At 43.3% G+C, this 27,265-nt stretch overlaps 2 protein-coding genes across 4 annotated transcripts in view; one reads left to right on the forward strand and one right to left on the reverse strand.

Moving 5' to 3' along the window:
• The first annotated feature begins 358 nt into the window (after positions 1–358).
• LOC106544822 (uncharacterized protein CXorf65 homolog) lies at positions 359–26,489 on the forward strand. 3 transcript variants are annotated; one of them, XM_087706395.1, is made up of 8 exons: positions 359–533; positions 869–906; positions 4,160–4,246; positions 4,493–4,609; positions 7,243–7,317; positions 8,402–8,500; positions 10,861–10,932; positions 26,175–26,489. In XM_087706395.1, the coding sequence occupies exons 2-7, from the start codon at positions 882–884 to the stop codon at positions 10,926–10,928; spliced, it is 471 nt and encodes a 156-aa protein (XP_087562521.1). In that variant the 5' UTR covers positions 359–533; positions 869–881; the 3' UTR covers positions 10,929–10,932; positions 26,175–26,489. The 3 variants fall into 3 exon arrangements, with proteins under 3 accessions (XP_087562521.1, XP_087562520.1, XP_087562519.1); XM_087706394.1 differs by lacking the exon at positions 26,175–26,489 and adding an exon at positions 11,961–12,652 and having other exon boundaries at positions 360–533; XM_087706393.1 differs by lacking the exon at positions 26,175–26,489 and adding an exon at positions 11,920–12,652 and having other exon boundaries at positions 363–533.
• The window catches only part of ATP12A (ATPase H+/K+ transporting non-gastric alpha2 subunit), a 40,788-nt gene continuing 40,001 nt past the window's right edge, over positions 26,479–27,265 (reverse strand). The window contains exon 23 of the mRNA XM_087706392.1: positions 26,479–26,606. Coding sequence (XP_087562518.1) covers positions 26,578–26,606 — 29 coding nt within the window. The 3' untranslated portion in view covers positions 26,479–26,577. The remainder of the gene's footprint in view (positions 26,607–27,265) is intronic.

The following is a 27,265-nucleotide window of genomic DNA, read 5'->3' on the forward strand; positions in this document are numbered from 1 at the left end:
CTCTCCCTCTCTTTTTCCTCCCTTCTTCCTCCTCTCTCCCCCTCTCCCTCCCTCCTTCTCCCTCTCCCTCCCTCTCCCTCTCTCCCTCTCTCTCTCTCCTTCCTTTCCCCTCTCCCTCCCTCCTCCCTCCCTCGCCCCTTCTCTCTCTCACGCACACACTCCCTCTCCCTCCCCTCTTGCTCTCTCCTTTTCTTGTGTTGTCTTTTTTTTCTCATGAATCATGAGGATTGTCCGTCAGCTGATCTGAACACATGGCGATTCCTTTGTTCTTTTGCTTTCTCTTGGTTCGCCTGCTAGCCAAGATTACGAATGTTTACCAGCCTTCTAATCGGGTATTGTGTCACCCTTGGAGAGCAAACAAATGAAGAACTGGGCAACGGGGGGAAATACGTAACCAACTTGGCTTCTGGTGAAAAGCTATTTTGAGAAACAATTCTTGAATTACTTTCATTTGAGAGAACCATATAGAATTCGGGAAGTGAGGCAGCTCCTCCTGCTCAACCGTCGTACTTTTTCCTGGCCTTGTGAACCAAGTTAGTATATGCGATTTCTATACTGCCATCTTGAAATCCTAATGCAGGCCCTGAGTTTTAACATTTACTTATCCCCTGATGTTGCCGGGAAGCTGTTGGATTGATTGCTCTGCATTCTCACCTAAGAAAGAAGGCGAAAAATGCATTTTTCAAGTCATGTCATCTAGGGAAGGAGGACAATTTCTTAGGAAGTAGGGCAATGTCTTCCTCCGTGGGTAGAAAAGTAAATTCCCCCTCCCCATTTCTGGGTGTGGGGCGTTTTCTAAAGCATGTTGTGCTTTCTCTGATGTTTGACCTAACAACTCCTTTCTCATTGTGTGTCTCTCTCCCTTCAGATTATCAGTAGAAATGTTTATAACGGTTCTTCATGGAGGTAAGTCAGCTCTCTTTGTTTCGCTTCTGTTATATGCTGTCAATGAATCTGTGTCAGGTGGAAGATCTCCATGGCTTTCCTAAAATTGCTCAGGTATTGTATTGTATTGTATTTGGTTTATTTGTATGCCGCCCTTCTCCAGGAGGGACTCAGGGTGGCGAACAACTCAGGGGGGAAAGGGAACATAAACACAATACACATAATTAAAATACACGAAAATCACACAGTCATACCAGTCGAGAGGGGAGGGGAACTCATCAACCCCAGGCCTGCTGGCACAGCCAGGTTTTGATGGCTTTCCGGAAGGCCTGGAGAGAGGTGAGGGTCCGGATCTCCGCGGGGAGTTCATTCCAAAGGGCCGGAGCTGCTACAGAGAAGGCCCTCCCCCGGGTAGTAGCCAGATGGCATTGGCTGGTGGACGGAACCCAGAGCAGGCCGACCCTGTGAGATCTAACGGGTCTTTGGGAGGTAATTGGCAGCAGGCGGTCTCTCAAGTACCCAGGTCCAATACCATGAAGGGCTTTATAAGTTACGACTAGCACTTTGAAGCGTATCCGGAGACCGATTGGTAGCCAATGCAGCTCGCAGAGGATAGGTGTAACGTGGGTGTACAGAGGTGCACCCACAATCGCTCGCGCGGCTGGACGAGTTGAAGTCTCAGAATACTCTTCAAAGGCTGCCCCATGTAGAGCGGTAGGTCTCGGTAGGTCTCGGCTTACAACTATAACTGAGCCCAGAATTAGGATTGCGAATCATGCCAGCCATTAAGCAGGTGACCATGGGACTCTACCCAATTTTATGTTTAGGTGGCAGTCAGTAAGCAAACAAGGATGTTATTGGATTTCTTTCAACTTGGGTTCAGTTCCAAGTGGGGGAAAAGAGCCTTTGACACATGGAGGCTGCTTGGAAGGATGGTTTAATGGTGGACAGGACCACATGGCTTGAGCTCCTGAACCAAAAAGGAGATCACATGCTTCCAGATGTTGGGTGAAGAAGAAAAGAGATCCCAAGATGCTGAAAGTCCCTGGTTTTATGGTTTAGGTTAGGTTTAGGTTTCGTTTTATTTATATGCCGCCCTATTCCCAACGGGACTCAGGGCGGCTCACAAACCCAAGAGGGGAAGGGAAACACAAGAACTACAATTACAAGCATTTAAAATAACCAACAGACACACAATCGAGAGGGGAAGGGAACTCATCGACCCCAGGCCTGCCGACACAGCCAGGTTTTAACGGCTTTCCGGAAGGCCTGGAGAGAGGTGAGGGTCCGAATCTCAGCGGGGAGTTCATTTCAAAGGGCCGGAGCTGCCACAGAGAAGGCCCTCACCCGGGTAGTAGCCAGATGGCATTGGCTGGTAGACGGAACCCGGAGGAGGCCAACCCTGTGTGATCTAATGGGTCTTTGGGAGGTAATTGGCAGCAGGCGGTCTCTCAAGTACCCAGGCCCAATACCATGAAGGGCTTTATGCCCTCTCAGTGCTTTGATCTTGATCTTGTATTCTGATTGGTTGTCAGACTCCCATGGGGTAATGCAGGGGCAACTCTCTAGGCTGTGCTTTGAGTCCAAGTTTGGTTGAGCATGGCTTCATTTCATTTCATTTCATTTATTAAATTTATAGGCCGCCCAATCCCGCAGGACTCCAGGCGGCTTACAACAAAAGAAGAAAAAAAAAAGAGAAGCAAAATAAGTAAAAAAATACTTTAAAATTCACAACACACATACGTTCTAATCGGGGCTGGACCTTAACACTAAAGTCAACAGCCCCAAGCCTGCGGGAACAGCCAGGTTTTAACGGCTTTCCTGAAGGCCATGAGAGTGGGTAAGGTCCGGACCTCTGGGGGTAGCTGATTCCACAGGGTCGGAGCAGCCATAGAGAAGGCTCTCCTACGGGGGCCCGCCAGCCGACACTGTCCGGCTGACGGTATCCGAAGGACAGAGGTAGGTTCCTACCAGTTTGTACCAGTTTGGTAGAACCGGTTCATCAAATCTACCAAACCGGTTAGAAGAGGTTCCACCAGTGGACCCGGAAAGCAGGCCACACCTACAGAAGAGGTTCCAAACTTTTTTGAAACCCACCACTGACACACACACACACACACACACACACACACACACACACACACACACACACAGACTCACACAGAGAGAGAAAGAGAAAGAAAGGAAGAAAGAAGGAAATAAAAAAAAGAAAAAAGAAAGAAAAAGTGAGAGAGAGACCAGTTCAATGTCACTCATTGAGGCTCCGTTTTTGGCTGCAACAGCCTCCTGGAGCCCTCTGCCAGAGGAAATGGAGCCAGGAAGGCTGCAGGCCGGTCCTTTGCTGTTTCCAGGGTGGGCCCATGGGCCAGATCGAAGCACCCCATGGTCCGCCTCCTGCCTGGGAGCCTTGAGTTTAACACCCCCTGGTCTAGCCTATCAAGCAAACCAAAATTAATACATTGCTTCAGGAATGCATCAGAATTGTTGAGGTTCACGATACTGGTCTGTGACTGCGGAAAAGGATTTGCATTGATTTGATTGGGGGGGGGTTTCACCCTTTCCTGCGCATACTGCAAAATTTGACTGCTGTTCATTGTGCTTGCTAGCCATTTTGGGTTGACATCAGTGGTGGGTTTCCAAAAAATTTTGAACCTACTCTGTGTGTGTGGCCTCCTTTGTGGGAGTGGCTTGCTGGCCATGTGACCTGGTGGGAGTGGCTTGCCGGCCATGTGTTCTCTCTCTCTCTGTCTCTCTCTGTCTCTCTTGTTCTCTCTGTTTTTCTTTCCTTCCTTTTGTCTCTCTGTCCCTTTTTTCTTTTTTTCCTTTCATCTCTCTCACTTTTTCTTTCTTTTTTATTTCTTCCTTTCTTTCTCTTTCTCTTTCTCTCTCTGTGTGAGTATGTCTATCTCTGTGTGTGTGTGTGTGTGTGTGTGTGTGTGTCTTTGCCTCTCCCTCCCTCCCTCCCTCCCTCTGTGTCTCTCTATGTGATTCTCTCTCTGTATCTGTTGGTCTGTCTGTCTGTCTCTCTCTCTGTGTGTGTGTATCTCTCTCCTCCAGTGATGGGTTTCAAAAATTTTTGGAACCCCTTCTGTAGGTATGGCCTGCTTTCCGGGTCCACTGATGGAACCTCTTCTAACCGGTTCGGTAGATTTGATGAACCGGTTTTACCAAATAGGTGCGAACTGGTAGGAACCCACCTCTGATTGACATCCACTCCAAAGTTGGAGAAATGCTTCACTCTTTGTTGTTTTTTTCCCCCTTCCTTCCTTCCTAGAACACAAGGCCGATCTTTTTAATATACACTGCAAAGTCCAGATTTTGCTCGACGGCATGAAATACCGCTGTGGATACGAAGATAAAGGTGACGCCGCTATGAATGAATAGACATCATCTAAAGTTGGGTTTACATTTAAACCCAATTTCCGTAATAATGAACTCATTTGAATTCACTCTACCTTTGCCTGTTGGGTAAAGATAAACAGGGAAGTGTATGAAATATGATTGATACGTCTCTAAGCAAGGAACAAGGAAATAGAAGTCCCTTGTAACTCTATCAGGGGACCAATTATATAAGCTACTTAACTTGTGGTTCAATTCTGAATTTCAGAGGAAATAGAGCTCGCCGATGAGAGTGGCCAAGTCAAGAATTTACTTCAAAACAAATATCACTATGCGACAGAACTCCTGGGAGAACGAGAGACGTACGTGCTTCTCCGTGTCACAAGTAAGAGTCTTGATTTGAATTTCTGCAACATCCTAAAGGCAGCCTGGGGCACAGGTCAAGTTGAAGACAAACTGTTCAGTTCCTCCAGAACTTAATCCTAGAACAAAGGACATACCGTTTTCTTTGTTCAGAATAATTGCATGTGGATTGGATTCTCTAGAACAGGGGTCAGCAACCGGTGGCTCCGGAGCCGCATGTGGCTCTTTCATCCCTCTGCTGCAGCTCCCTGTCGCCAGTCGGCACCACAATTTTGAGAGGACCTTCCGGTCGGGGGGTGGAGGAGGGGGTTCAGGGCACGCCAGGAGGAGACTCTATGGCAAGATGTGGGTTTTCCGGTCAGCTCCACAATTGATTGGGTTTTCGGATAGGACAGGTAGAGGAAAAAGGACGCCACACTAGGAGGAGACTCTATGGTGGGGAAACCGGATTTCTAGTCGGCTCCAGAATTTAACAGGGGGGCTTCCGGGTAGGACCTTTGTGGCTCTTTGAGTGTTTGAGGTTGCATTAGAACCAGTGGTGGTATTCAAATAATTTAACAACCGGTTCTCTGCTCTGATTACCATCTGGGTAGATGGGGCTCGGTGGTCACGTGACTGGGTGGCCAACTCAAGGTCACTCAGGTCGATGGGCGCTTCACCTTAGCTGTGACAATGTAATAAGGGTTAAGCGGAGAGGCAGTTTCTGTAAGCAAAGCAATAAAGATGAGGCTAGAAACAACACCAGAATGTTTCCTTCCTGCCTTCCTTACAGGATTAGCCCTGTAAAGTGGGGAAAAAACAAAAAGAGATTTCTTCCAACAATCAGTTCTCTGAACTACTTAGAAAGTTACCAACCGGTTCTCCCGAATAGGTGCGAACTGGCTGAATCCCACCACTGATTAGAACATAGAATCAATAGGATGGAAGGTACCCCAAGGGTCTTCTAGTCTAACCTCCCTGCTCAAGGCAGAAGACTTTATACCATTCCAGTCAAATGGTTATCCGGTCTATTTTTGAAAACCACCAGTGATGGAACTATATCAACTCCAGGACACAAGCTATTTCACTGATTAACTTTACACTATCTAGGATGGATCTCTCGTTAACAAGTTTTCATCCATTGCCCCTTGTCCTGTCCTCTGGTGCTTTGGATTTTGAACCTAAAGTATGCCTCCTTCAAGTTGCATCCATAACTCAGTGATGACATTCATGTGATGACACGCATCACAGCGGGTTTATTACTGTATAAGAATTTCTAATGTTCTGATGGTCATTTCAAAAAAAAATCCTTTCTTAGTGAGCACCTAGAAGCCAAGAGAAGCATGTGTACCAAATTTCAAGTTTGTAGGCTTTATGATTCTGGAGATTTCGTGATGAGTGAGGGATACTTGGCTTAAATAGATAGATGATAGATAGATAGATAGATAGATAGATAGATAGATAGATAGATAGATAGATAGATAGATAGATAGATGATAGATAGATAGATAGATAGATAGATAGATAGATAGATAGATAGATAGATAGATAGATAGATAGATCAGTGTTTCTCAACCTTGGCAACTTGAAGATATCCGGACTTCAACTCCCAGAATTCCCCAGCCAGCGAATGCCAGCGAATGCTGGCTGGGGAATTCTGGGAGTTGAAGTCCAGACATCTTCAAGTTGCCAAGGTTGAGAAACACTGTGATAGATGATACATAGATGATAGATGATAGATAGATAGATAGATAGATAGATAGATAGATAGATAGATAGATAGATATAAATAGACAGAGAGACAGATAGATAGATTTGATAGATAGATGTAGGTAGGTAGGTAGGTAGATATAGATGAGAGAGAGAAAGAGAGAGAGAGAGAGAGAGAGAGAGAGAGAGAGAGAGAGAGAGAGAGAGATATGGATGGATGTAGAAGATGATAGAAGATGATAGAAGATGATAGAAGATGATAGAAAGTAGACAATAGAAGATTGATAGGTAATAGATGATAGAAGCAAGAAGAATGATAGATAGATCTAATTTACTCTACCTAATTTTCTTTTTAACTTTTGTAATATGTGATTTTTTAAATGTTGTATGCCACCCTGAGTCCTTTGGGAGAAGGGTGGCATTTAAATCCAACAGACAGACAGACAGACAGACAGACAGCGTGATTCAGTGCAGAACTGGCTCTTCAAATCTAGTGGATCCATGCTCAAGAAGAATTAACTATAAGCTGGCACACCAAACTCAATCATGAGCCTTGGCTACAATCCAAGTACAATGTGAACTGCCTTTCTTTGGTTTATGACATTGTTTAATTGTTGGAAATCCACCTGGACAATTATGATTTCTTCTGCTTCAAGTTTTATTTTGACCTTCCATATGCATCTATCAACCTTTTTTTTTAAAAAAAAAAGGAGAAAATTGTAGAAAGAACTATGTAATGACAATTTCATTAAAGCTTTAGGGGATTATCTTTGAAGGGAGTAGGCAAACCGGATTTAAAATACTGGATGCATTCAAATAAAATATTTGCCATCTGAGGGGGGGGGGGGGGAAATCACGTTCGAAAATACTTTTCAGTTTAAGGAGAAAGTCCTGATTAGTACACCATATTTTGATTACTAGATTACAGTTGTTTCCATCTTCACGTTAATTGCTTTCTTACCACAGATGGAGAAAAACCTTCGGAGACTGAATTTAGGCCACTGTTGAAGGATGAGCACATTATTAACCCCAAGTTTCTAGGTCAGTAAACAATTTCGTTTCCATTTGTCAGTATGACCCAAAATTAACTTGAAAATAAAACAAGGAGAGAAAAACTGGATTTCGCCTGAATATGTTGCAGATGAGATGTGTTGGAAAACATATTTTTTTTTAAAAAAATTCATTTTGTTTATTATTTTTGTAAAAATTCAAACCAAGGGACAAATATAATATTCCTTTCCTTTTTCTGTTTTCGCCATAACGACAACCCTGTTGGGTGGGCTGGGGCGAGAGAAAATGACTGGCCCAAAATCACCCAGCAGGTACTCTTTAAGTTAGTTTAGTTTAGTTTAGTTTAGTTTAGTTTAGTTTAGTTTAGTTTAGTTTAGTTTAGTTTAGTTTAGTTTAGTTTAGTTTAGTTTAGTTTAGTTTAGTTTAGTTTAGTTTAGTTTAGTTTAGTTTAGTTTAGTTTAGTTTATTGATCTTGTATGCCACCCACTCCCGAAGGACTCCGGGCGGCTTACAATAAACAAGGGAAGGGGATAAATAAACAAGACAACACTTTAAAATACACAACAGTCACAGTTTCCGTGGGGCTGGATATTTCACAAGCCCCCCGGCCTGCTGGAGCAGCCAGGACTTGGTGGCTTTGCGGAAGGCCGGGAGGGTAGTAAGGGTCCGGATCTCCACGGGGAGGTCATTCCAGAGGGCTGGAGCTGCAACAGAGAAGACTCTCCCCCGGGGAGTCGCCAGCCAACATTGGCTGGCAGATGGAATCTGGAGGAGACCTAGCCTGAGAGATCTAATCGGTCTATGGGAGGTAATCGGCAGGAGGCGGTCTCTCGGGTATTTAAGGCAGGATTAGAACTCAAAGTCTCCTGGTGATTGGTCCAAATTCACCCAATCAGCTTTCACGCCTGAGGCAGGACTAGAACTCACAATCTCCTTGCTATATCCAAAGCCTGCGAACAACATTATTCTAATTGTAAGCATTTTTGAGGCTAAACAGTTGACCTGAAACTGAACTTGAGTTAAATAATTACCAATTAGGCTATTCGTTGCATTTCCCAGTTGAAAAAGCGAGGTTAATTCGGGTGAACTAATCATGCATTCCTTTTACATAAAGCTAAATTAGGAAGTTGTCAAGAACACAAGGGACCATCCCCAAGGATGAAATCCAGAAGGATTCGTCGGAAGTCAACCTTGGATGTTCCCCCGGCTGAAGGTACAGTAAGCTTGTTGTTATGAAAAAAGAGCGGGAAGCTTGGATGATTAAACATTTTGATGGTTAAAATGTTTTTATTTTCCATTTTTCATTTTCATACACTCACATATATACTGTGCATAGCCATACAACATTAAACAATAATCACAGCAATTCCTTTTGTCAACAATATCCCCCAAAATGGAAACCCACTATACCTCTTCCACTCTCCACCTCTTTCTTCCGCCCCCCTCCAACTTTCTATCTTCCCTCCATCATTCCCCTCTACCCTACTTCCCCTCCCCCTCTATCACTCCTCTCTCCCAGTCCACTCCCTCCCTTCCTTCTCACCCTCCCTCCCATCCTCTCTCCCGCTCTCTCTACCCCTCTTTCTTCTATCCCACTCCTCCTCCCCTTGGTGTATTTCTACTATATGTCAATATACTCAACTTGTCCTATTTTTACAGAGAAATTAAAGAGAAACAGTATACATGTGAAGTCGCATTACATTGAAATCTAACACATGGTATATATCCCCCTCTCTCCACACCCTCCCCCCAACACCCACCTCCCTCCCCCCCCCAACTTCCCAGAGCCCGTACACGGTATAGATTTTTAACAAACACAGTCTAAAATATATTGAAAAAAATGAAATAGAAAAAAAGAGGTTAATAACATCTCTACATTGATCTTAGCTTCTTCTTGCTACACTACCTTTGAACAGTTTAAATCATTCCTGATCTTAAGCATAGGCTATCTGGAATTTCTTAGTCCCGTATTTATTTTGTATATAGTCAATCCATTTTTTCCAGTCTCGTTTATATCTCTCATTTGAATGATCTTTGAGATATGCCGATATTTTAGCCATCTCGGCTAAGTTTGCAACTTTCAATGTCCATTCTTGAGTTGTAGGCAAGTCTTCCTTCTTCCAGTATTGTGCCACCATGATTAAAAATGATTAAACATTTTGTGATGCTTTCCATGGGCACTTGCAACAAAAGGTTTATTTTATGACATGTGCTTGTTAGAGAGATCCACTTTCAACAAACCAAGACACTTAGGGTTGGCTAATGCTTCCAAAATCAGATTGTTGATTCTTGAGAATCTCCAAGGCAGGTAACATAAAATAATAAGAGGAAACTTCATGTAGACTTTTTAATATTTTTTTAAATTTTTTAATTTCCATTTTCACAACATACAATCATATGTATACTATACATAGCCAGTATCATATAGTAACAAATAATGATCACATCAGTTCCTCTTGTCATCAACACCCCCCCAAAAAAAACCATTATTAGTTCTTATGCTCTCCATACACCTCCCTCTTCTACCTCTCTCCTACTTCCTATCTTCCCTCCATCATCCCTTCCCTCTCTACTTCCCCTTCCCCTCTCCCTCTCCTCTCCCTATATTCCACTCCTCCCTATCCTCATCCTCCTCATCCTCCCCCCTCCCCCTCTCTCCTATCCCTCTCTTCCCATCTTTCTCTCTACATTCTACTCCTCCTTATCCTCCTCATCTTCCCCCCTCACCCTCTCCCCTCCCTCTCTTCCCATCTTGCCTCTATTTCCCACTCTTCCTTTCATTGGTGTATTTCCGCTTCTGAGCAAACTCCAATCTATGTTGATAGTATTTATACTTCCATAACAATATACTTAACATATCGTAGTTATAAAGAAAAAATAAGAGAAAACAGAATACGAGGCTCCAGTCTTTTGCTATCCAGGTAAACCAGGAGTGAAATCCAGCAGGTTCTGACAGGTTCTGGAGAACCGGTAGCGGAAATTTTGAATAGTTCAGAGAACTGGTAGTGGAAATTTTGAGTAGTTTGAAGAACCAGTAGCGGAAATTTTGAATAGTTCAGAGAACCAGTAGCGGAAATTTTGAGTAGTTCGGAGAACTGGCAAATGCCACCTCTGGCTGGCCCCAGAGTGGGGTGGGAATGAAGATTTTGCAGTATCCTCCCCCTGCCACACCCACCAAGCCACACCAGGCCCACCAAGCCATGCCCACAGAACAGGTAGTAACAAAAATGCATTTCACCACTGAGGTAAACACTAATCCAAGTAATCCAGAAGCCAAAATTCTCACTCGGATGAGAAATAACCATCTGATGATGTTCCCTAGTTGGATAATGAATCATCTACGAGAAAACCATCAAGCTCAGAGAGCAGCAAGGGCCTCAGAGTTCAACCCTGACCTATAAAAATTATATACCGTTGGTAATCATCTTTGAGGGTTTCCCAAACACTGCAAGCCAACCCTATTTGCAGCCTGGCTTATTTTGATTCATATAGTGGCCCATTTCACTTACATGGCTCTGGACATTTCACAAGTTCCATCCGTGTTTGATTTATCATTGTTTCTTTCAATTGCAGGCACAAGAAACGCTTCACCCCATGGCAGTAGAACCAATGTTTCTCCAAAACAGAGCAAGAAAAACTGATTGGGTGGGTGACTTCATAACCCCTAACACGTTTTTGGGAATGTTTTCTGTTTGTTGTAGAATGTGGATTGGAATAGAATAGAATAGAATATTGGAATTTAGAAGAGAATAAAATGGAATAGAATAGAATAGAATAGAATAGAATATTGGAATTTAGAAGAGAATAAAATGGAATGGAATGAAATGAAATGGAACGGAATGGAATAGAATAGAATAGAATAGAATAGATCACATATTGGAATGTAGAATAGAATAGAATAGCAATAGCAATAGCAATAGAATAGAATAGGAATAAAACAAAACAAGAGAGAATAGAATAAAATAGAATGGAATAGAATAGAATAGAATAGAATAGGAATAGGAATAGGAATAGGAATAGGAATAGGAATAGGAATAGGAATAGGAATAGGAATAGGAATAAAACAAAACAAGAGAGAATAGAATAAAATAGAATGGAATGGAATAGAATAGGAATAGGAATAGGAATAGGAATAAAACAAAACAAGAGAGAATAGAATAAAATAGAATGGAATAGAATAGCAATAGAATAGAATAGGAATAAAACAAAACAAGAGAGAATAGAATAAAATAGAATGGAATAGAATAGGAATAGGAATAGGAATAGAACAAAACAGAACAGAGAGTAGAATAGAATGGAATAGAATAGAATAGAATAGAATAGAATAGAATAGAATAGAATAGAATAGAATAGAATAGAATAGAATAGAATAGAATAGAATAGAAGAGTTGGAAGGGATCTTGGAGGTCTTCTAGTCCAACCCCCTGCTCAGGCAGGAAACCCTGCACCATTTCAGATAAATGGTTGTCCAATATCTTCTTTAAAACTTCCAGTGTTGGGGCATTCACAACTTCTGGAGGCAAGTGGTTCCACGGATTAATTGTTCTAAGTGTCAGGAATTTTTTTTTCTTATTTCCAGGTTGCTTCTCTCCTTGATTAGTTTCCATCCATTGCTTCTTGTCCTGCCTTCAGGTGCTTTGGAGACTAGCTTGACTCCCTCTTCTTTGTGGCAGCCCCTGAGATACCGGAGCTGACAGGTATCTGCTGAATTCTCTTGCATTCGTTCTCATGGGGAAAATATGTGAGCCAGGAAACTATTTTGAGCATTCTATAATCGGAGTTGAATCATCGTCAACATCAATTAATTCATCAATGTTATTATCTGCTTTATGCATCATCAATTTGGCAGCTGTGAGTTTCATGTTCATTTATATACTTTTGTATCGCCGCATTGTTTCCGTTTTCATTCAATAAATGTTTTGGTATGCCTTCTAAGTGCCGGTAATCAAAATACAACACTGTAAATAATTTAAAAGAAATTTGCATGCGAGCCTCTGTATTGCTTCATACAGCGCTTAGAATCTAGAACGGATCCATGCTGCATCTCTAGTGGGATGGGAGAATATTCTGAAGGAAGAGAACAAACACAGCTTAGACCCGTGGTGATGAGTGGCACGCAGAACCATGTTGCCTGGCACATGCGGAATCACCTGTTTCTCTTCTGGGTTTCTTTTTTAAAAAAAATATATTTTTATTCTTTTTAAACAAAACAACACATACAAAACAAAGCAAGAGAAGAACAAAGAACAACTTTCCTCCATTTCATCAAGCATGTCGTTTGGTTACAAGTTTTTGTGCGTCAATTCTTAAGTTTAGGATTAACATCACTGGATTACATTAAACATAACTGGATATTTCTCTGTCATTGAGCATTATGTAGCAATACCAATAGCAGTAGACTTATATACCGCTTCATAGGCCTTTCAGGCCTCTCTAAGCGGTTTACAGAGAGTCAGCATATTGCCCCCAACAATCTGGGTCCTCATTTTACCCACCTCGGAAGGATGGAAGGCTGAGTCAACCCTGAGCCGGTGAGATTTGAACCGCTGACCTGCTGATCTAGCAGTAGCCTGCAGTGCTGCATTTAACCACTGCGCCACCTTGGCTCCAAATTACGTGTTCAAATTACCATTAATATTCTTTCATTTGTAACAATCCTTGTTTCTTTAAATTCATAATTATCTATCAAATAACAGTGAGTCTTTAAGGTATTATACTGCAGTGGTTCCCAAACTTGGCAACTTTAAGACTTGTGGACTTCAACTCCCAGAATTCTCCAGCCAGCTGGCTGGAGAATTCTGGGAGTTGAAGTCCACAAGTCTTAAAGTTGCCAAGTTTGGGAACCGTTGGCTGGAGAATTCTGGGAGTTGAAGTCCACAAGTCTTAAAGTTGCCAAGTTTGGGAACCACTGTATTATAGTATCACCTATCTCTGAGAAAAAGCGAAGATTAGAACAACGAATTCCCATTAATTTATAGTATACATTCATATTTTCAATTGACCATAATGTCACCAATCATCCAGAGTTCCAACAATAATTTTCCATTATTAATTATTAATCCATATAATGGTTAAGTATTTCAAAACATATATGTATCAATTGTTCGTTACATCATCATCGATCCGACATGGTCAGACAAGGGAAATCCAAGTCCAAAGCAAGAATGCAATTTGAGAAAGCATCTCATAGGTGAGCTTCCCCCGGTTCTAGAGAAGATGAAGGGAAAAGAGCTAGTTTGGCCTAGTGGTTAAAGCATCCAGCTGGAAACTGGGAGCCTGACTTCCAGTCCTACCTTAGCCATCAAAACCGGCTCGGTAACTTTGAGCCAATCACCAGAAGACTGCAAATTCTAGTTCTGCTGAAAGTTGTCTGGGTGACTTTGGGCCAAAAACTAGGAGATTGTGAAGGGTAGTAATGCCGTAGCCATGAAGGCCAGTTCGGTGAATTTGAACCAATCACCAGAAGGCTGTGAGTTCTAGTTCTACTTAGGCATGAATCTGGCTGGGTGACTTTGGGCCAATCACCAGGAGATTGAGAATTCTAGTCCTGCCTTAGCCATGAAGGCCAGTTCGGTGAATTTGAACCAATCACCAGAAGGCTGTGAGTTCTAGTTCTACTTAGGCATGAATCTGGCTGGGTGACTTTGGGCCAATCACCAGGAGATTGAGAATTCTAGTCCTGCCTTAGCCATGAAGGCCAGTTCGGTGAATTTGAACCAATCACCAGAAGGCTGTGAGTTCTAGTTCTACTTAGGCATGAAATCTGGCTGGGTGACTTTGGGCCAATCACCAGGAGATTGAGAATTCTAGTCCTGCCTTAGCCATGAAGGCCAGTTCGGTGAATTTGAACCAATCACCAGAAGGCTGTGAGTTCTAGTTCTACTTTAGGCATGAAACTCGGTGACTTTGGGCCAATCACTAGGACACTGTGAGTTCCAGTTCTGCTTTAGCCATGAAAGGTAACTGGGTGACTGTGGCCCAGACATTCTCTTAGCCCAATTCACCTCGCAGGGTTGTTGTTGTAGGGAGAGGAAGGAGTATTAGGTATGTTCTCAGCCTCACAAATATTTATAATATTTTATAATATTTTTATAATATTTTATTATAATAATAATAAAGGCGGGATACAAATAAATAAATAAAGAGCAGGGAAGCCCATCCAATTTGCAAGATTCTGTTACTGTAACCTGTAAATCTTGTACAGCAATAATTAAATACTGTATATATTAAAAGCAGTTTTACTATTCATAACTTTGGTATTCAGATCTGGTCAACCTCGGTGACATCACCCTCAGGTCAGCAGTCGTATTTAGCAAAGCCAGTGATTGAGTTCAAACACCAAGCCAAAATCAAGCCAAACCAGCTCGATTTTAGTTCTGCACCAGGGGTGGGTTTCAACCGGTTCGCACCGGTCCCTGCGATCCGGTTGGTCGCCGAACCCGGAAGTAAGTAACTTCCGGGAACGGCGAAGGCCCCCCCAAGTGCCCCCACGCGCCCGCACACCCGCGCCCGCTCCTTACCCGGTTTTTACAAATTCTGCGCTTCCACGCATGCGCAGAATGCATACAGCGCCTGCGCGATCCTCCAGGAGCAGCTGGAGCATCGTGCAGACGCTAGTACGCATGCGTGCGCCTTGTGCGTGCGCGAGGACACCACACGCGTGCGCGAGGACGCCGCCGGCCTCGTTCCAACCGAACCGGTTGGAACGGGGCAAGAAACCCACTCCTGTTTTGCACCATTATCCGAATGCAGCCGTTGTGGGATATATTATTGTCAATGTATCTAGATTATTTTCTTCTAAGCAAGGCGGAGAATAAATTTGCAGAAGGATCCAAGCTTATCTTTCTAATATAGAAATAGTAATGTATGTAAAAAAGATGTGGAGACTCTAGAAAGAGTGCAGAGAAGAGCATTCAAGATGATTAGGAGACTGGAGGCTAAAACATATGAAGAACGGTTGCAGGAACTGGGTATGTCTAGTTTCATGAAAAGAAGGACTGGGGGAGACACGATAGCAGTGTTCCGATATCTCAGGAGTTGCCACAAAGAAGAGGGAGTCAAACTATTCTCCAAAGCACCTGAGGGCAGGACAAGAAGCAATGGATGGAAACTAATCAAGGAGAGAAGCAACTTAGAACTGAGGAGAAATTTCCTAACAGTTAGAACAATTAATCAGTGGAACAACTTGCCTCCAGAAGTTGTGGATGCTCCAACACTGGAAGTCTTTAAGATGTTGGATAACCATTTGTCTGAAGTGGTGTCAAAAGGGTTTCCTGCCTAAGCAGGGGGTTGGACTAGAAGACCTCAAGGATCTCTTCCAACTCTGTAATTCTATTCTATTCTAATATCTCCAGTTAGTTGGAGAAAGTTCAGGATACAACGAGAAACACATTTTGTAAGAGATGCAGACAAATTGCTACCCATCAGACTAATCCAGTATTTCTCAATCGTGGCACCTTTATGATGTACGGACTTTGACTTCCTGAATCCACCAGTCATCATGGGTGGCTGGGGGATTCTGGGAATTGAAGTCCACGCATCTTAAAGGAACCAAGATTGAGAAATATTGGATTAGTCAATCAAGTCAACATGGAAAAACATCTTATGTGCATGAATATTCAGCATTAGGAAAGAAAATAATATATTTTGGATCTTAATTACTTCCTGAAACCTGAAACCACAGGAGATTAAGGGTGACCTATTTTCAGTCCCATGTGCAGGTCACACATTGGCCTGGAAACGGGACTTGTTTCATCCACCAAGCAGTGTCTAAGAACAATTGCCAGAAACTATCACTGTAGCTTTTGAATGGGGTTAAGTCAATGTGTCACTCTTATTCTTCTTAAGATAAAGGTAAAGGTTACCTTCACACATATGGGCTAGTCATTCCTGAGCCTAGGGGCCGGTGCTTATCTCCCTTTCAAAGCCGAAGAGCCAGCGCCGTCCGAAGACGTCTCTGTGGTCATGTGTCCAGCATGACTCAACGATGCACGGAACGCTGTTACCTTCGCACCAAAGGTGGTTCCTGTTTTTCTACTTACATTTTTACATGCTTTCGATCTGCTACCCTGTTTCCCTGAAAATAAGACCTCCCCAGAAAATAAGCCCAATTGGGCTTTTGAGCACATGTGCTAAGATAAGCCCTCCCCCCAAAATATTTAAATGCATGCACAGCCAGTCCCCACCATTTCCTGGTGTAAGGGGGGGGGGATTTGCCCCACATGCACCTGCCATTCACACAGAACGGCCTTGCGGAGGCCGCTACCACAAACCCTAGCTACCGCACCCGTTCTCTTAGTGGCGGCCACAAAAATGGCTGGCAAGAGTGTGCCAGAAACAGAGACAGAACTTCTGGCCCTCTCTGGATCAGCTGATCGACGGGCTGAGGCTAAGAGACCTCCTGCACCTCCAAAATAATAAGACCTCCCCCAAAATAAGGCCAAGCACTTATTTGGATGGTCAAAAGTAAATAAGACCCTGTCTTATTTTCGGGGAAACACAGTAGGTTGGCAGGAGCTGGGACAAGTAGCAGGAGCTCACTCTGTTACGTGGCGCTAGGGATTCAAACCACCGAACTGCCAACCTTTCTGATCGACAATCTCAGCATCTTAGCCAGCATCTTCCACTGGTGGAACCTCTTCTAACCGGTTTGGTAGATGTGACGAATCGGTTCTACCGAATAGGTGCGAACTGGTAGGAACCCACCTCTGTATACAGACCACTGATTCTTTGTGTTTGCTTCTTCAGTCTGCATACTCCTATTTAAAGTATTTTAAAGTTTGGCCTGTAGCTGCTCATTCAAAACAACGCATTCAATTTGCATCCATCGGTTCAACTCTGCGGATAGGAATATACATATTTCCCGGTTAACATTTTCAGAGAGGAGTTTGGAATGGCTACCGAGAGAAAAATCCATCTTTCTTCATGACAGTAAAAAATCCCCACTTGATTGGACTTGATTGCTTGCAATTTTCGTATTTCGTATTTTATTATTTGTATGCCGCCCTTCTCCGGGAGGACTCAGGGCGGCGAACAATTCAAGGGGGGGGAAAAGGGGGGGGACATAAAAGACAAAATACAAATAATAAAAGTAGACAACAGTCGCACAACCATACATGTCGAGAGGGGAGGGAACTCATCACCCCCAGGCCTGCCGGCATTGGCTGGTAGATGGCACCCGGAGGAGGCCAACCCTGTGAGATCTAATGGGTCTGTGGGAGGTAATTGGCAGCAGGCGGTCTCTCATTTTCTTTCTTTCTTTTTTTTACAAAATCTTTACAGGGCCAGAAGGGGCAAAAAAGGTATTTTAAATGAACTTCTATCCAGGTTTTCAATACTGCTTTGATTTTGCTCCAGTGGGGAGGGGGGAGGGAACTGTCTCTGTTTTGTTCCGATCAGAGCAGATTAAATAAGTCTGCATGGCTGCGATGAAAGAGATAAGGCACATTTTTTCCAATGTGAAATATTTGCAGACGAGAGTGTGTGTGTGTGTGTGAGAGAGAGAAAGAATACACACCGTGTTCTTCACTCATTCTTTTCAAAGAATGTGTTTCTATTTTGTTGGCATGGCTTGGGAACAGAAAGGATCAGATAACGTCACACTTCATTTTGAGAACTCTTTCTCTTGAGCAACCACCAAATGTATGTTAAAGAGAACTCCAAAATTAACCATATGGAGGGCAGTAGATATATTCATGAACATGCACCCTAAAGGTAATAGTGTAGCCTTTACTGTCATTGTACACCATGCATACAACAAAATCGGGTTTAGCCTCACTGGTGCCATCCATGTCAAAAAATACAAACAGCATAAAGAGTATAAAGAATAATCCCTATGCAAGTAATTAGGAAGGAAGGAAGGAAGGAAGGAAGGAAGGAAGGAAGGAAGGAAGGAAGGAAGGAAGGAAGGAAGGAAGGAAGGAAGAAGAAAGAAAGAAAGAAAGAAAGAAAACGAAAGAAAGAAAGAAAGAAAGAAAGAAAGAAAGAAAGAAAGAAAGAAATAGCAATATCAGTTAGACTTATATACCGCTTCATAGGGCTTTCAGCCCTCTCTAAGCGGTTTACAGAGTCAGCATATCGCCCCCACAGTCTGGGTCCTCGTTTCACCCACCTCGGAAGGATGGAAGGCTGAGTCAACCTTGAGCCGGTGAGATTAGAACCGCTGAACTGCAGATAACAGTCAGCTGAAGTGGCCTGCAGTACTGCACCCTAGCAATAGCAATAGCAATAGCAATAGCAGTTAGACTTATATACCGCTTCATAGGGCTTTCAGCCCTCTCTAAGCGGTTTACAGAGTCAGCATATTTGCCCCCAACAATCCGGGTCCTCATTTCACCCACCTCGGAAGGATGGAAGGCTGAGTCAACCTTGAGCTGGTGTGATTTGAACAGCCGAACTGCAGAACTGCAGTCAGCTGAAGTAGCCTGCAGTGCTGCACTCTAACCACTACGCCAGCTTGGCTCAGAAAGAAAGAAAGAAAGAAAGAAAGAGAGAGAGAGAGAGAGAGAGAGAGAAAGAAAGAGAGAGAGAAAGAAAGAGAAAGAAAGAGAAAGAAAGAAAGAGAAAAGAAAGAAAGAAAGAAAGAAAGAAAGAAAGAAAGAAAGAAAGAAAGAAAGAAAGAAAGAAAGAAAATAGTCATATGTTTCCACGTCTGCATGGTGTGATTGTGGTTGTGTTTAAAAGTCTGACAGCCCAAGGATAAAAACTATTTTAAACCTATTTGATTGTCTGGCTATGTTTTGATGTCTTCTGCCCGGTGGCAGAAGTGCGAAGAGACACTGACCAGGGTGTGAATCATCTCTGAGTATCCTCCTTACTCTGCTAAAGCAGTGAGACCTGGAGACCTTAAACATTATTAAGCGGGAGTAATTACTATAACCTTATGCGAACTTGGGCTCAAGGCGATGGAGAGGAATTATTTTATTCTCAAGTTCCTGCCTTGCGTGTAGAAACAATTTCGTTGTATTTATTTTGTACAATGACAATAAAGGCTATACTTAAGTTAGATTTGTTTTAAGTGACCTTTGGACTATATAGCTGGGAATTCAATAGAACATCTTTGCATCTTTGGTGTCCTCTGAGCTCGGTTGTTTTCTTGAAGACATTTCACTACCAAAGTAGGTAACGTCATCAATTACATTAGATGATGCTACCATGTTGGATAATGAAACTTCTGCAGGAAAACAGCCAAGCTCAGAGAACACCAAGGACCTCTCAGTTCAATCCTGAGCTACAAATATTCAAGGATTGGTATTGATAGAATAGGTTTTAAAGCTAGAAACTGAGCCATGGGGGTGCAGTGGTTAGAGTGCAGTACTGCAGGCTACTTCTGCTGCCCGCGGGCTGCCTGCAGTTTGACAGTTTGAATCTCACCAGGCTCAAGACTGACTCAGCCTTCCATCCTTCCGAGGTTGGAAAAATGAGGACCCAGATGGTTGGGGGCAAGAGGCTGACTCTGTAAACCGCTTAGAGAGGACTGTAAAACATTGTGAAGCAGTATATAAGTGCTATTGCTATTTTCCTTCCTTCCTTCCTTCTTTCCTTTCCTCTCTCCCTCTCTCCCTCCCTCCCTTCACAGTGGTTAGAATGCAGTATTGCAGGGTAACTTTACCCCCAGCCAGGAGTTCGATCCTGATCAGCTCAAGGTTGACTCAGCCTTCCATCCTTATGAGGTGGGTAAAATGAGGGCTCAGATTGTTGGGTGGCAAGAGGCTGACTCTGTAAACCGCTTAGAGAGGACTGTAAAACACTGTGAAGCAGTATATAAGTGCTATTGCTATTTTCCTTCCTTCCTTCTTTCCTTTGCTCTCTCCCTCTCTCCCTCCCTCCCTTCACAGTGGTTAGAATGCAGTATTGCAGGGTAACTTTACCCCCAGCCAGGAGTTCGATCCTGATCAGCTCAAGGTTGACTCAGCCTTCCATCCTTCCGAGGTCGGTAAAATGAGAACCCAGATTGTTGGGTGGCAAGAGGCTGACTTTGTAAACCACTTAGAGAGGGCTGCAAAGCCCTGTGAAGCGGTATATAAGTCTAAGTGCTCTTGCTATTGCTAGAAGTTGTCTTGAGTGCCTACAATTAATTATCAATCAATCAGAATAGAGCTGGAAGGGACCTTGGAGGTCTTCTAGTCCAACCCCCTGCTCAAGCAGGAGACCCTAAACCATTTCAGACAATTTATTTTAACAAAATGTACAGAAACATATTGAACATTTATTTTTATTTTGGAAGAGGAAAATCTAAATGAAACACGTTCCTTCTTTAAACTGCTAAATTTACAGCATGTACTGATCATAGCAAATTGAAAGTTTTCAAAACATACCTGAACTTGACTGTTTGAATACAGAAACAACATGCTTTAGAAATATAGTTAACAACTCAGCACTCTTTATGCTTGCATTCTTTGCTGAAACATCTTCATGATTGTCTTCAAGTCCTTTATTAGTTCATCATCCTCTGCAGTAGCCATGCTTGCTTTCCTGTCTCATGAAATGGCATCTTTCTCAATCTGAGGTCATCTTGATGTGTTGGGTCAACTGTGTTCAAAGTCAGCTTTCATAGTCATGTCCCCCCACCCAAGACCAAGTTCCCAAGAAAATGCCACAGCCCATTCATATCAGCAAGGAGCCATTCCCACCCGCCCACCCAATCTATTTCCAAGTAAAGATCTCCAAAACGCTGGTTTCACGGAAATTCCTCCTAATGGTAGTCAATTTTCTTTTCCAGCTAGGAGACCTGACGGAAAAGCAGCAAAGGAAGTTGGGCATCCCAACAAGAAAGCACCAACGATATATTTCTTCTCATTTCCATTTATCAATATTGAGCTAAAGGGTACATTTTGCTGTTTTGCCCAACTGAAGCCAAGCCAATTTGGGCCACCGCTTCTAAAGATGGTCATGATTATGCCACGTGACCACACAGATACGCAACTGTGCAAAAGATACGTTGGTGGACTTCAGCTGGAAAGGGCAACTGTCACATCCACCATCGTTAGTCATGCTGGTTGGGGTTGCAAGTTCAAGACTATCTTGAGGTTGCTCAAAAACACTGGAGGTTTTTAAGAAGAGATTGGACAACCATTTCTCTGGTGGCAGGCGGAGCCATTTGTCAGGGCACGCGAGACGTTGCCCTGTCAGCTGGCCAGCGAGCATGTGTGCGCTGGCCAGCTGACTTCAACCTTCTTTTGAGGCCATTTTCCACCCTCCCCAGGCGCTAGAGGCTTTATAGGAGCCTGGGGAGGGCAAAAACAGCCTCCCTTCCCCTCCCTGAAGCCTCCGGAGCGCAAACAAAATGGTCCTATGGGCAAATCGGAAGTTCAGGAACGGACTTCCAGTTTGCTCGTAGGGCCGGTTTTAGCCCTCTGAAGCCTTCAGGGGCCTTTCGGAGGCTTCCCTGAATGCTCTGGAGGGCAAAAACCGACCCTACGAGCAAACCAGAAGTCCCTGAAGGCTCTGGAGGGCAAAAACCCATCCCACAAGCAAACCAGAGTCACTTTGGGTTTGTCCATAGGGCCATTTTTAGTCCTCCAGAGCCTTCAGGGACTTCCGGTTTGCTCGTAGGGTCATTTTTTGCCCTCTAGAGCATTCAGGGAAGCCTCCGGAAGGCCCCTGAAGGCTTCGGAGGGCTAAAACCGGCCCTACGAGCAAACTGGAAGTCCGTTCCTGAACTTCCGGTTTGCCCATAGGACCATTTTGTTTGTGCTCCGGAGGCTTCAGGGAAGCTCCTCAACCCTCCGGGGGGCCTCTGGGAAAGCATGGGAGGCTATTTTCGCCCTCTCCAGGCTTCTATAAAGTCTCTGGAGCCTGGGGAGGGCGGAAAAAGCATGCCAAAAATTGGGGGTGGAGTGCTGGTCATTCACACATGCACGCTGGGGTCGTGTGGCACACCCGCGCACAGCCCTCCCCCCCCTGTGCTCCCCCCACTTTTGGCACGCGAGCCAAAAAAGGTTTGCGGCCTCTGGTGGGGTTTCCTGCCTAAGCAAGGGGTTGGACTAGAAGACCTCCAAGGTCCCTTCCAACTCTGTTATTCTCTGGTTCACATTTTACCTAACCTGCATAACCATAAAAACTCTCTAAAGGAAACAGAACAAGGACATTGTAAAAAGTGAAAGTGTAGGATGGAAACTCAAGTCAGGCAGAAGCAATAAAATAGGCAGAGCAGGTTGGACCGGTTTGGCTGCTGCCACAGTATATAGATTTTGCAAAATGAAACCACCTGTATCTGTGTCTCTCAAGGGGACCTGCAAGTTTCAACATCTGGTTCCTGGTGTCTGAAGGTATCGTTTCAAATACAGCAATAGCACTTAGATTTATATACCACTTCACAGTGCTTTACTGCCCTCTCTAAGCAGTGCACAGAGTCAGCAAATTTGCCCCCAACAATCTTTACCCACCTCGGAAGGATGGAAGGTTGACTCATCCTTCAGCCTGGTGAGATTCAAACTGCCAAATTGCAGGCAGGCAACAGGCAACAGAAATCGTCTGCAGTTCTGCAGTGTGCCACTGCAGCTCATATATATGTTTATGTGTGTGTAGATAGATAGATAGATAGATAGATAGATAGATAGATAGATAGATAGATAGATAGATAGATAGATAGATAGATAGATAGATAGATAGATAGATAGATAGATGGGTAGGTGGGTGGGTGGGTGGGTGGGTGGGTGGGTGGGTGGGTGGGTGGGTGGGTGGATGGATGGATGGATGGATGGATAGATAGATAGATAGATAGATATAGAGAATGAGATAGATAGATAGATAGATAGATAGATAGATAGATAGATAGATGATAGATAGATAGATAGATAGATAGATAGATAGATAGATAGATAGATAGAAAGATAGATAGATAGATAGATAGATAGATAGATAGATAGATAGATAGATGATAGGATAGATAGATAGATAGATAGATAGATAGATAGATAGATAGATAGATAGATAGATAGATAGATAGATAGATAGATAGATAGATAGATGATAGGATAGATAGATAGATATAGATAGAGAGATAAATAGATAGATAGATAGATGATAGGATAGATAGAAGATAGATAGATAGATAGATAGATAGATAGAGAGAGAGAGAGAGAGAGAGAGAGAGAGAGAGATAAATAGATAGATAGATAGATAGATAGATAGATAGATAGAGATAGATAGAGATAGATAGATAGATAGATAGAGAGAGAGAGAGAGAGAGAGAGAGAGAGAGAGAGAGAGAGAGAGAGAGAGAGAGAGAGAGAGAGAGATAGATAGATAGCCAAACTACGTAACATCATCAGTGCTGGAAGAGAGTGGGGATTGTGGAGTGGAGAAAGAGTGGGGGGGAAGAAGAGGAGGGAGAGAGAAAGGAGAAGAAGGAGGGTGGAGTTTATGGAGAGGAAGTTGAGGAGGGGGACTGTGGGGTCCTTGGTGCTCTCTGAGCTTGCTTGTTTTCTTGCAGACATTTCATTACCCTACTAGGTAACATCATCAGTGCTAGTAAGGTGTGCTGTTGGCTGTCATTTATATTCTGGTGTCTTGTGTGGATGGGGGCTCTTGAGAACACTTAAGCGCTGGACAGAAATTGCCACTGTTGTACATTCTATGATAACGTGGGCTATTCTCACACCGAACCAACCAACTTGTTATTTTCATGTTCAGATCTCCACATGAGCTTCATGTGGGGCCCTCCAACTCAAAAACTAAACAGGGTTAGGCCAGGTTAGTACTTGCATGGAAAGTCTCTCGAAAATGCAAGATTGTAGGCTAGATCCTGAAGAAGCAACAACAAACCACGTTGAGGTCCTTCTCCAGAAAAGTACATGGATACATGTGAGAGGGATCTTGGAGTCTTAGTGGACAATCACTTAAACATGAGCCAGCCATGTGCAGCAGCTGCCAAAAAAGCCAACACAGTTCTAGGCTGCATCAACAGAAGGATAGAATCAAGATCACGTGAAGGGTTAATACCACTTTATAAGGCCTTGGTAAAGCCACACTTGGAATCCTGCAGCCAGTTTTGGTTGCCACAATGCAAAAAAGGTATAGAGACTCTAGAAAGAGTGCAGGGAAGAGCAACAAAGATGATTAGGGGACTGGAGGCCAAAACATAGGAAGAACGGTTGCAGGAACTGGGTCTGTCTAGTTTAATGAAAAGAAGGACTAAGGGTGACATGATAGCAGTCTCCCAATATCTCAGGGGTTGCCCCAAAGAAGAGGGAGTCAAGCTATTCTCCAAAGCACCCGAGGGTAGATCAACAAGCAATGGGTGGAAACTAATCAAGGAGAGAAGCAACCTACAACTAATGAGCTTGCCTTCAGAACTTGTGAATGCTCCACCATTGGAAGTTTTTGAGAGGAGATTGGAAAACCATTTGTCTGATGTGGTGTAGGGTTTCCTGCAGGGGGTTGGACTAGAAGACCTCCAAGGTCCCTTCCAACTCTGTTATTCTGTTGTAACTTCTCCAAGACATTATGTTTTGTTTTGATGGACACTGGACTTGCTCATGTTAACTAGACATGATCCTCAGTACCAAGTTTATTAAGAGGAGAGATTCAATATTTTATTGCAGCAGATGGCTGGCTGACGGCAAAATTCATAACAAGATGGATTTACAGTGCACTAATTAAAAGAGGTGGGATGTTTTTTTTGTCCTTAGGCGGTTGAGTAGTGTTTTAAGTCTTGGCAATGACAGTAGTTTTCTGCATCTGCACAAGAAATCTGACTTTTCTTCTGGTGAGTCATTTGAGCACAGATTTTAACATTTCCTTTTAGGATGGAGCTAAATGTAGGAAAACACCCACTTCCCAGGTGCCACCTGTAGCCTTTGGTAATATCCAATGCAAGAAGTAAATTGGCTTTCAGGAAGCTGAGGCAGGAACTGTCTGTATTGGAGAAGTTAATCTGCGTGGTGTCCCATATCTGTGTGTGTGTGTGTGTGTGTGTGTGTGTGTGTGTGTGTTTTATATTTGTGCTGATAAATAAATAAAGGGAGACTAGTATAGATCTATTTCAAGCTAGTTAGCTCTCATCAGCTAGCCATACCCTTACTGGAAATCTAAATAGATACCTTTCACCCTGGCTGGCTGATAAGGAGTTGAGCTCTGTGGCTCAATGGTTAACACATCTGCCTTAGAAGCAATACAGCACAGGTTCGATTCCCAGTAAGGGTATGGCTAGCTGATGAGAGCTAAATAGCTTGAAATGGATCTATACTAGTCTCCCTTTATTTATTTATCAGCACAAATATAACAAACATTTGTAAAAGTTTTTTTTTCCTCAAAATTTTCAATAAAAAAAAAGAAGTGGTGGGAGCTTCATCCCTGGAAGCTTTCAAGAAGAGACTGGACTGCCTTCTGTCAGAAATGGTGTAGGGTCTCCTGCTTGGACAGGGGATTGGACTAGATGACCTACAAGGCCCCTTCCCACTCTGTTAATCTCTATCTGTATCCATTTGCTCAACCTGGTGCCCTTCAAATAAATTGGAATTAGCAATAGCAATAGCAGTTAGACTTATATACCGCTTCATAGGGCTTTCAGCCCTCTCTAAGTGGTTTACAGAGTCAACAACAATCCGGGTCCTCATTTTACCCACCTCGGAAGGATGGAAGGCTGAGTCAACCTTCAGCCGGTGAGATTTGAACAGCCCAACTGCTGAACTGTAGTCAGCTGAAATAGCCTGCAGTGCTGCATTTAACCACTGCGCCACCTCGGCTCTTGATAAAGTCCAGTACAACTCATGGAATTGTGTTGGGCATCCAAAATCAGCCCACAGACTCTTCCAGGGGGAACTGATTAACTTCAGTTTTGCACCAGCTTCTGCCAACTGTTAAGGAACCAGGCATGACAAAACAGAGATTTTTCCATAAAAAAGGCTTTTATTATCAAACTATATTTGTACACTGCAATCCAGGGCCACGCAAGGCGATCGACACCTGAGAGCTTCCGCTGGGATTGCTTGCAGGAGGTGCCATGGTCACGCTGAACGACAAAAATACAACTTTGAAGAAAGTGCAATTCGAAGGCCGTCCTTTTTGCTGTCACGGGAAGGACAATCCTTCGGTTTCTTTCGCTCTATATACAAGAGGCTTCAGACTTCGTACATGTTCAACACTTAAAGGATCGGGCAATAAAAACGGGAAATATTCAAGTTGGTAATCCCAGGTGAATTCTTTTACAGTCCCATGGTCCTTCTCTTCTTTTTTTTTCTTTCCCTCCAGGGAGGAGATCCTGCTACCAATTGATATTGCACAAACACAACTTTGAATCAGCGACCCCCCCAAAAAAAGGCCCCTGTCGTATACCATCCATCACTCTCAGTAGTACATGTTTTTATCCCACCAGCCTATAGTCAAAGGAGAAAAAAATAGGAAAACATAAACATTTTTTAAAAAAATAATCAGGTTGGTTGGCATAATGAATGCTATTAACAGGGGAAAATATTTGTGTATCAGGGTTGGATTGTGGGGTCTTTGCTACTCTCTGGGAGCTTGATTGTTTTCTTGCAGACGTCTCACGACCCAACTAGGTAACTTCATCAGTGCTAGATGAGAATGGGGTTTGCTCTCTGCATATCTACAGAGATGATGTTAGCTGGATTAGACTGCCATTTGTCAGAAATGGTGTAGGGTCTTCTGTTTGGGTGGGGGGTGGGGTGGGCTAGATGACCTACAAAGTCCCTTCCAACTCTTTTAATCTGTAGAGTTTTAAATTCTGTTGAAATGACAAGAGATCTAAAACTATAACTGGCTAATTTAATGATTCATGCTGCCTTTGGCTTCTCTCCAAACCAATGAACCCTTTATTAGAAAGTGAAGTGGAGCCAGGTTTACTAGCTTGCAATTCCTGGGGCCAAGACAAAATAATAATAATAATAATAATAATAATTCCTGACCTGAAGAAACCTTTTAGCAAGGGCGATATTGCCTGTGATTGCGAGCATTTAACCTACAATTGCAGATTCAGCAATGTTCGCTTGGATTGGAATAAGTGTAGGACTTTAAA

This window comes from Thamnophis sirtalis, unplaced genomic scaffold, assembly GCF_051295495.1.
Source record: "Thamnophis sirtalis isolate CommonGarterSnake01/CBP01778 unplaced genomic scaffold, rThaSir2_p1.2 scaffold_2, whole genome shotgun sequence".
NCBI classification, from domain to species: domain Eukaryota; kingdom Metazoa; phylum Chordata; class Lepidosauria; order Squamata; family Natricidae; genus Thamnophis; species Thamnophis sirtalis.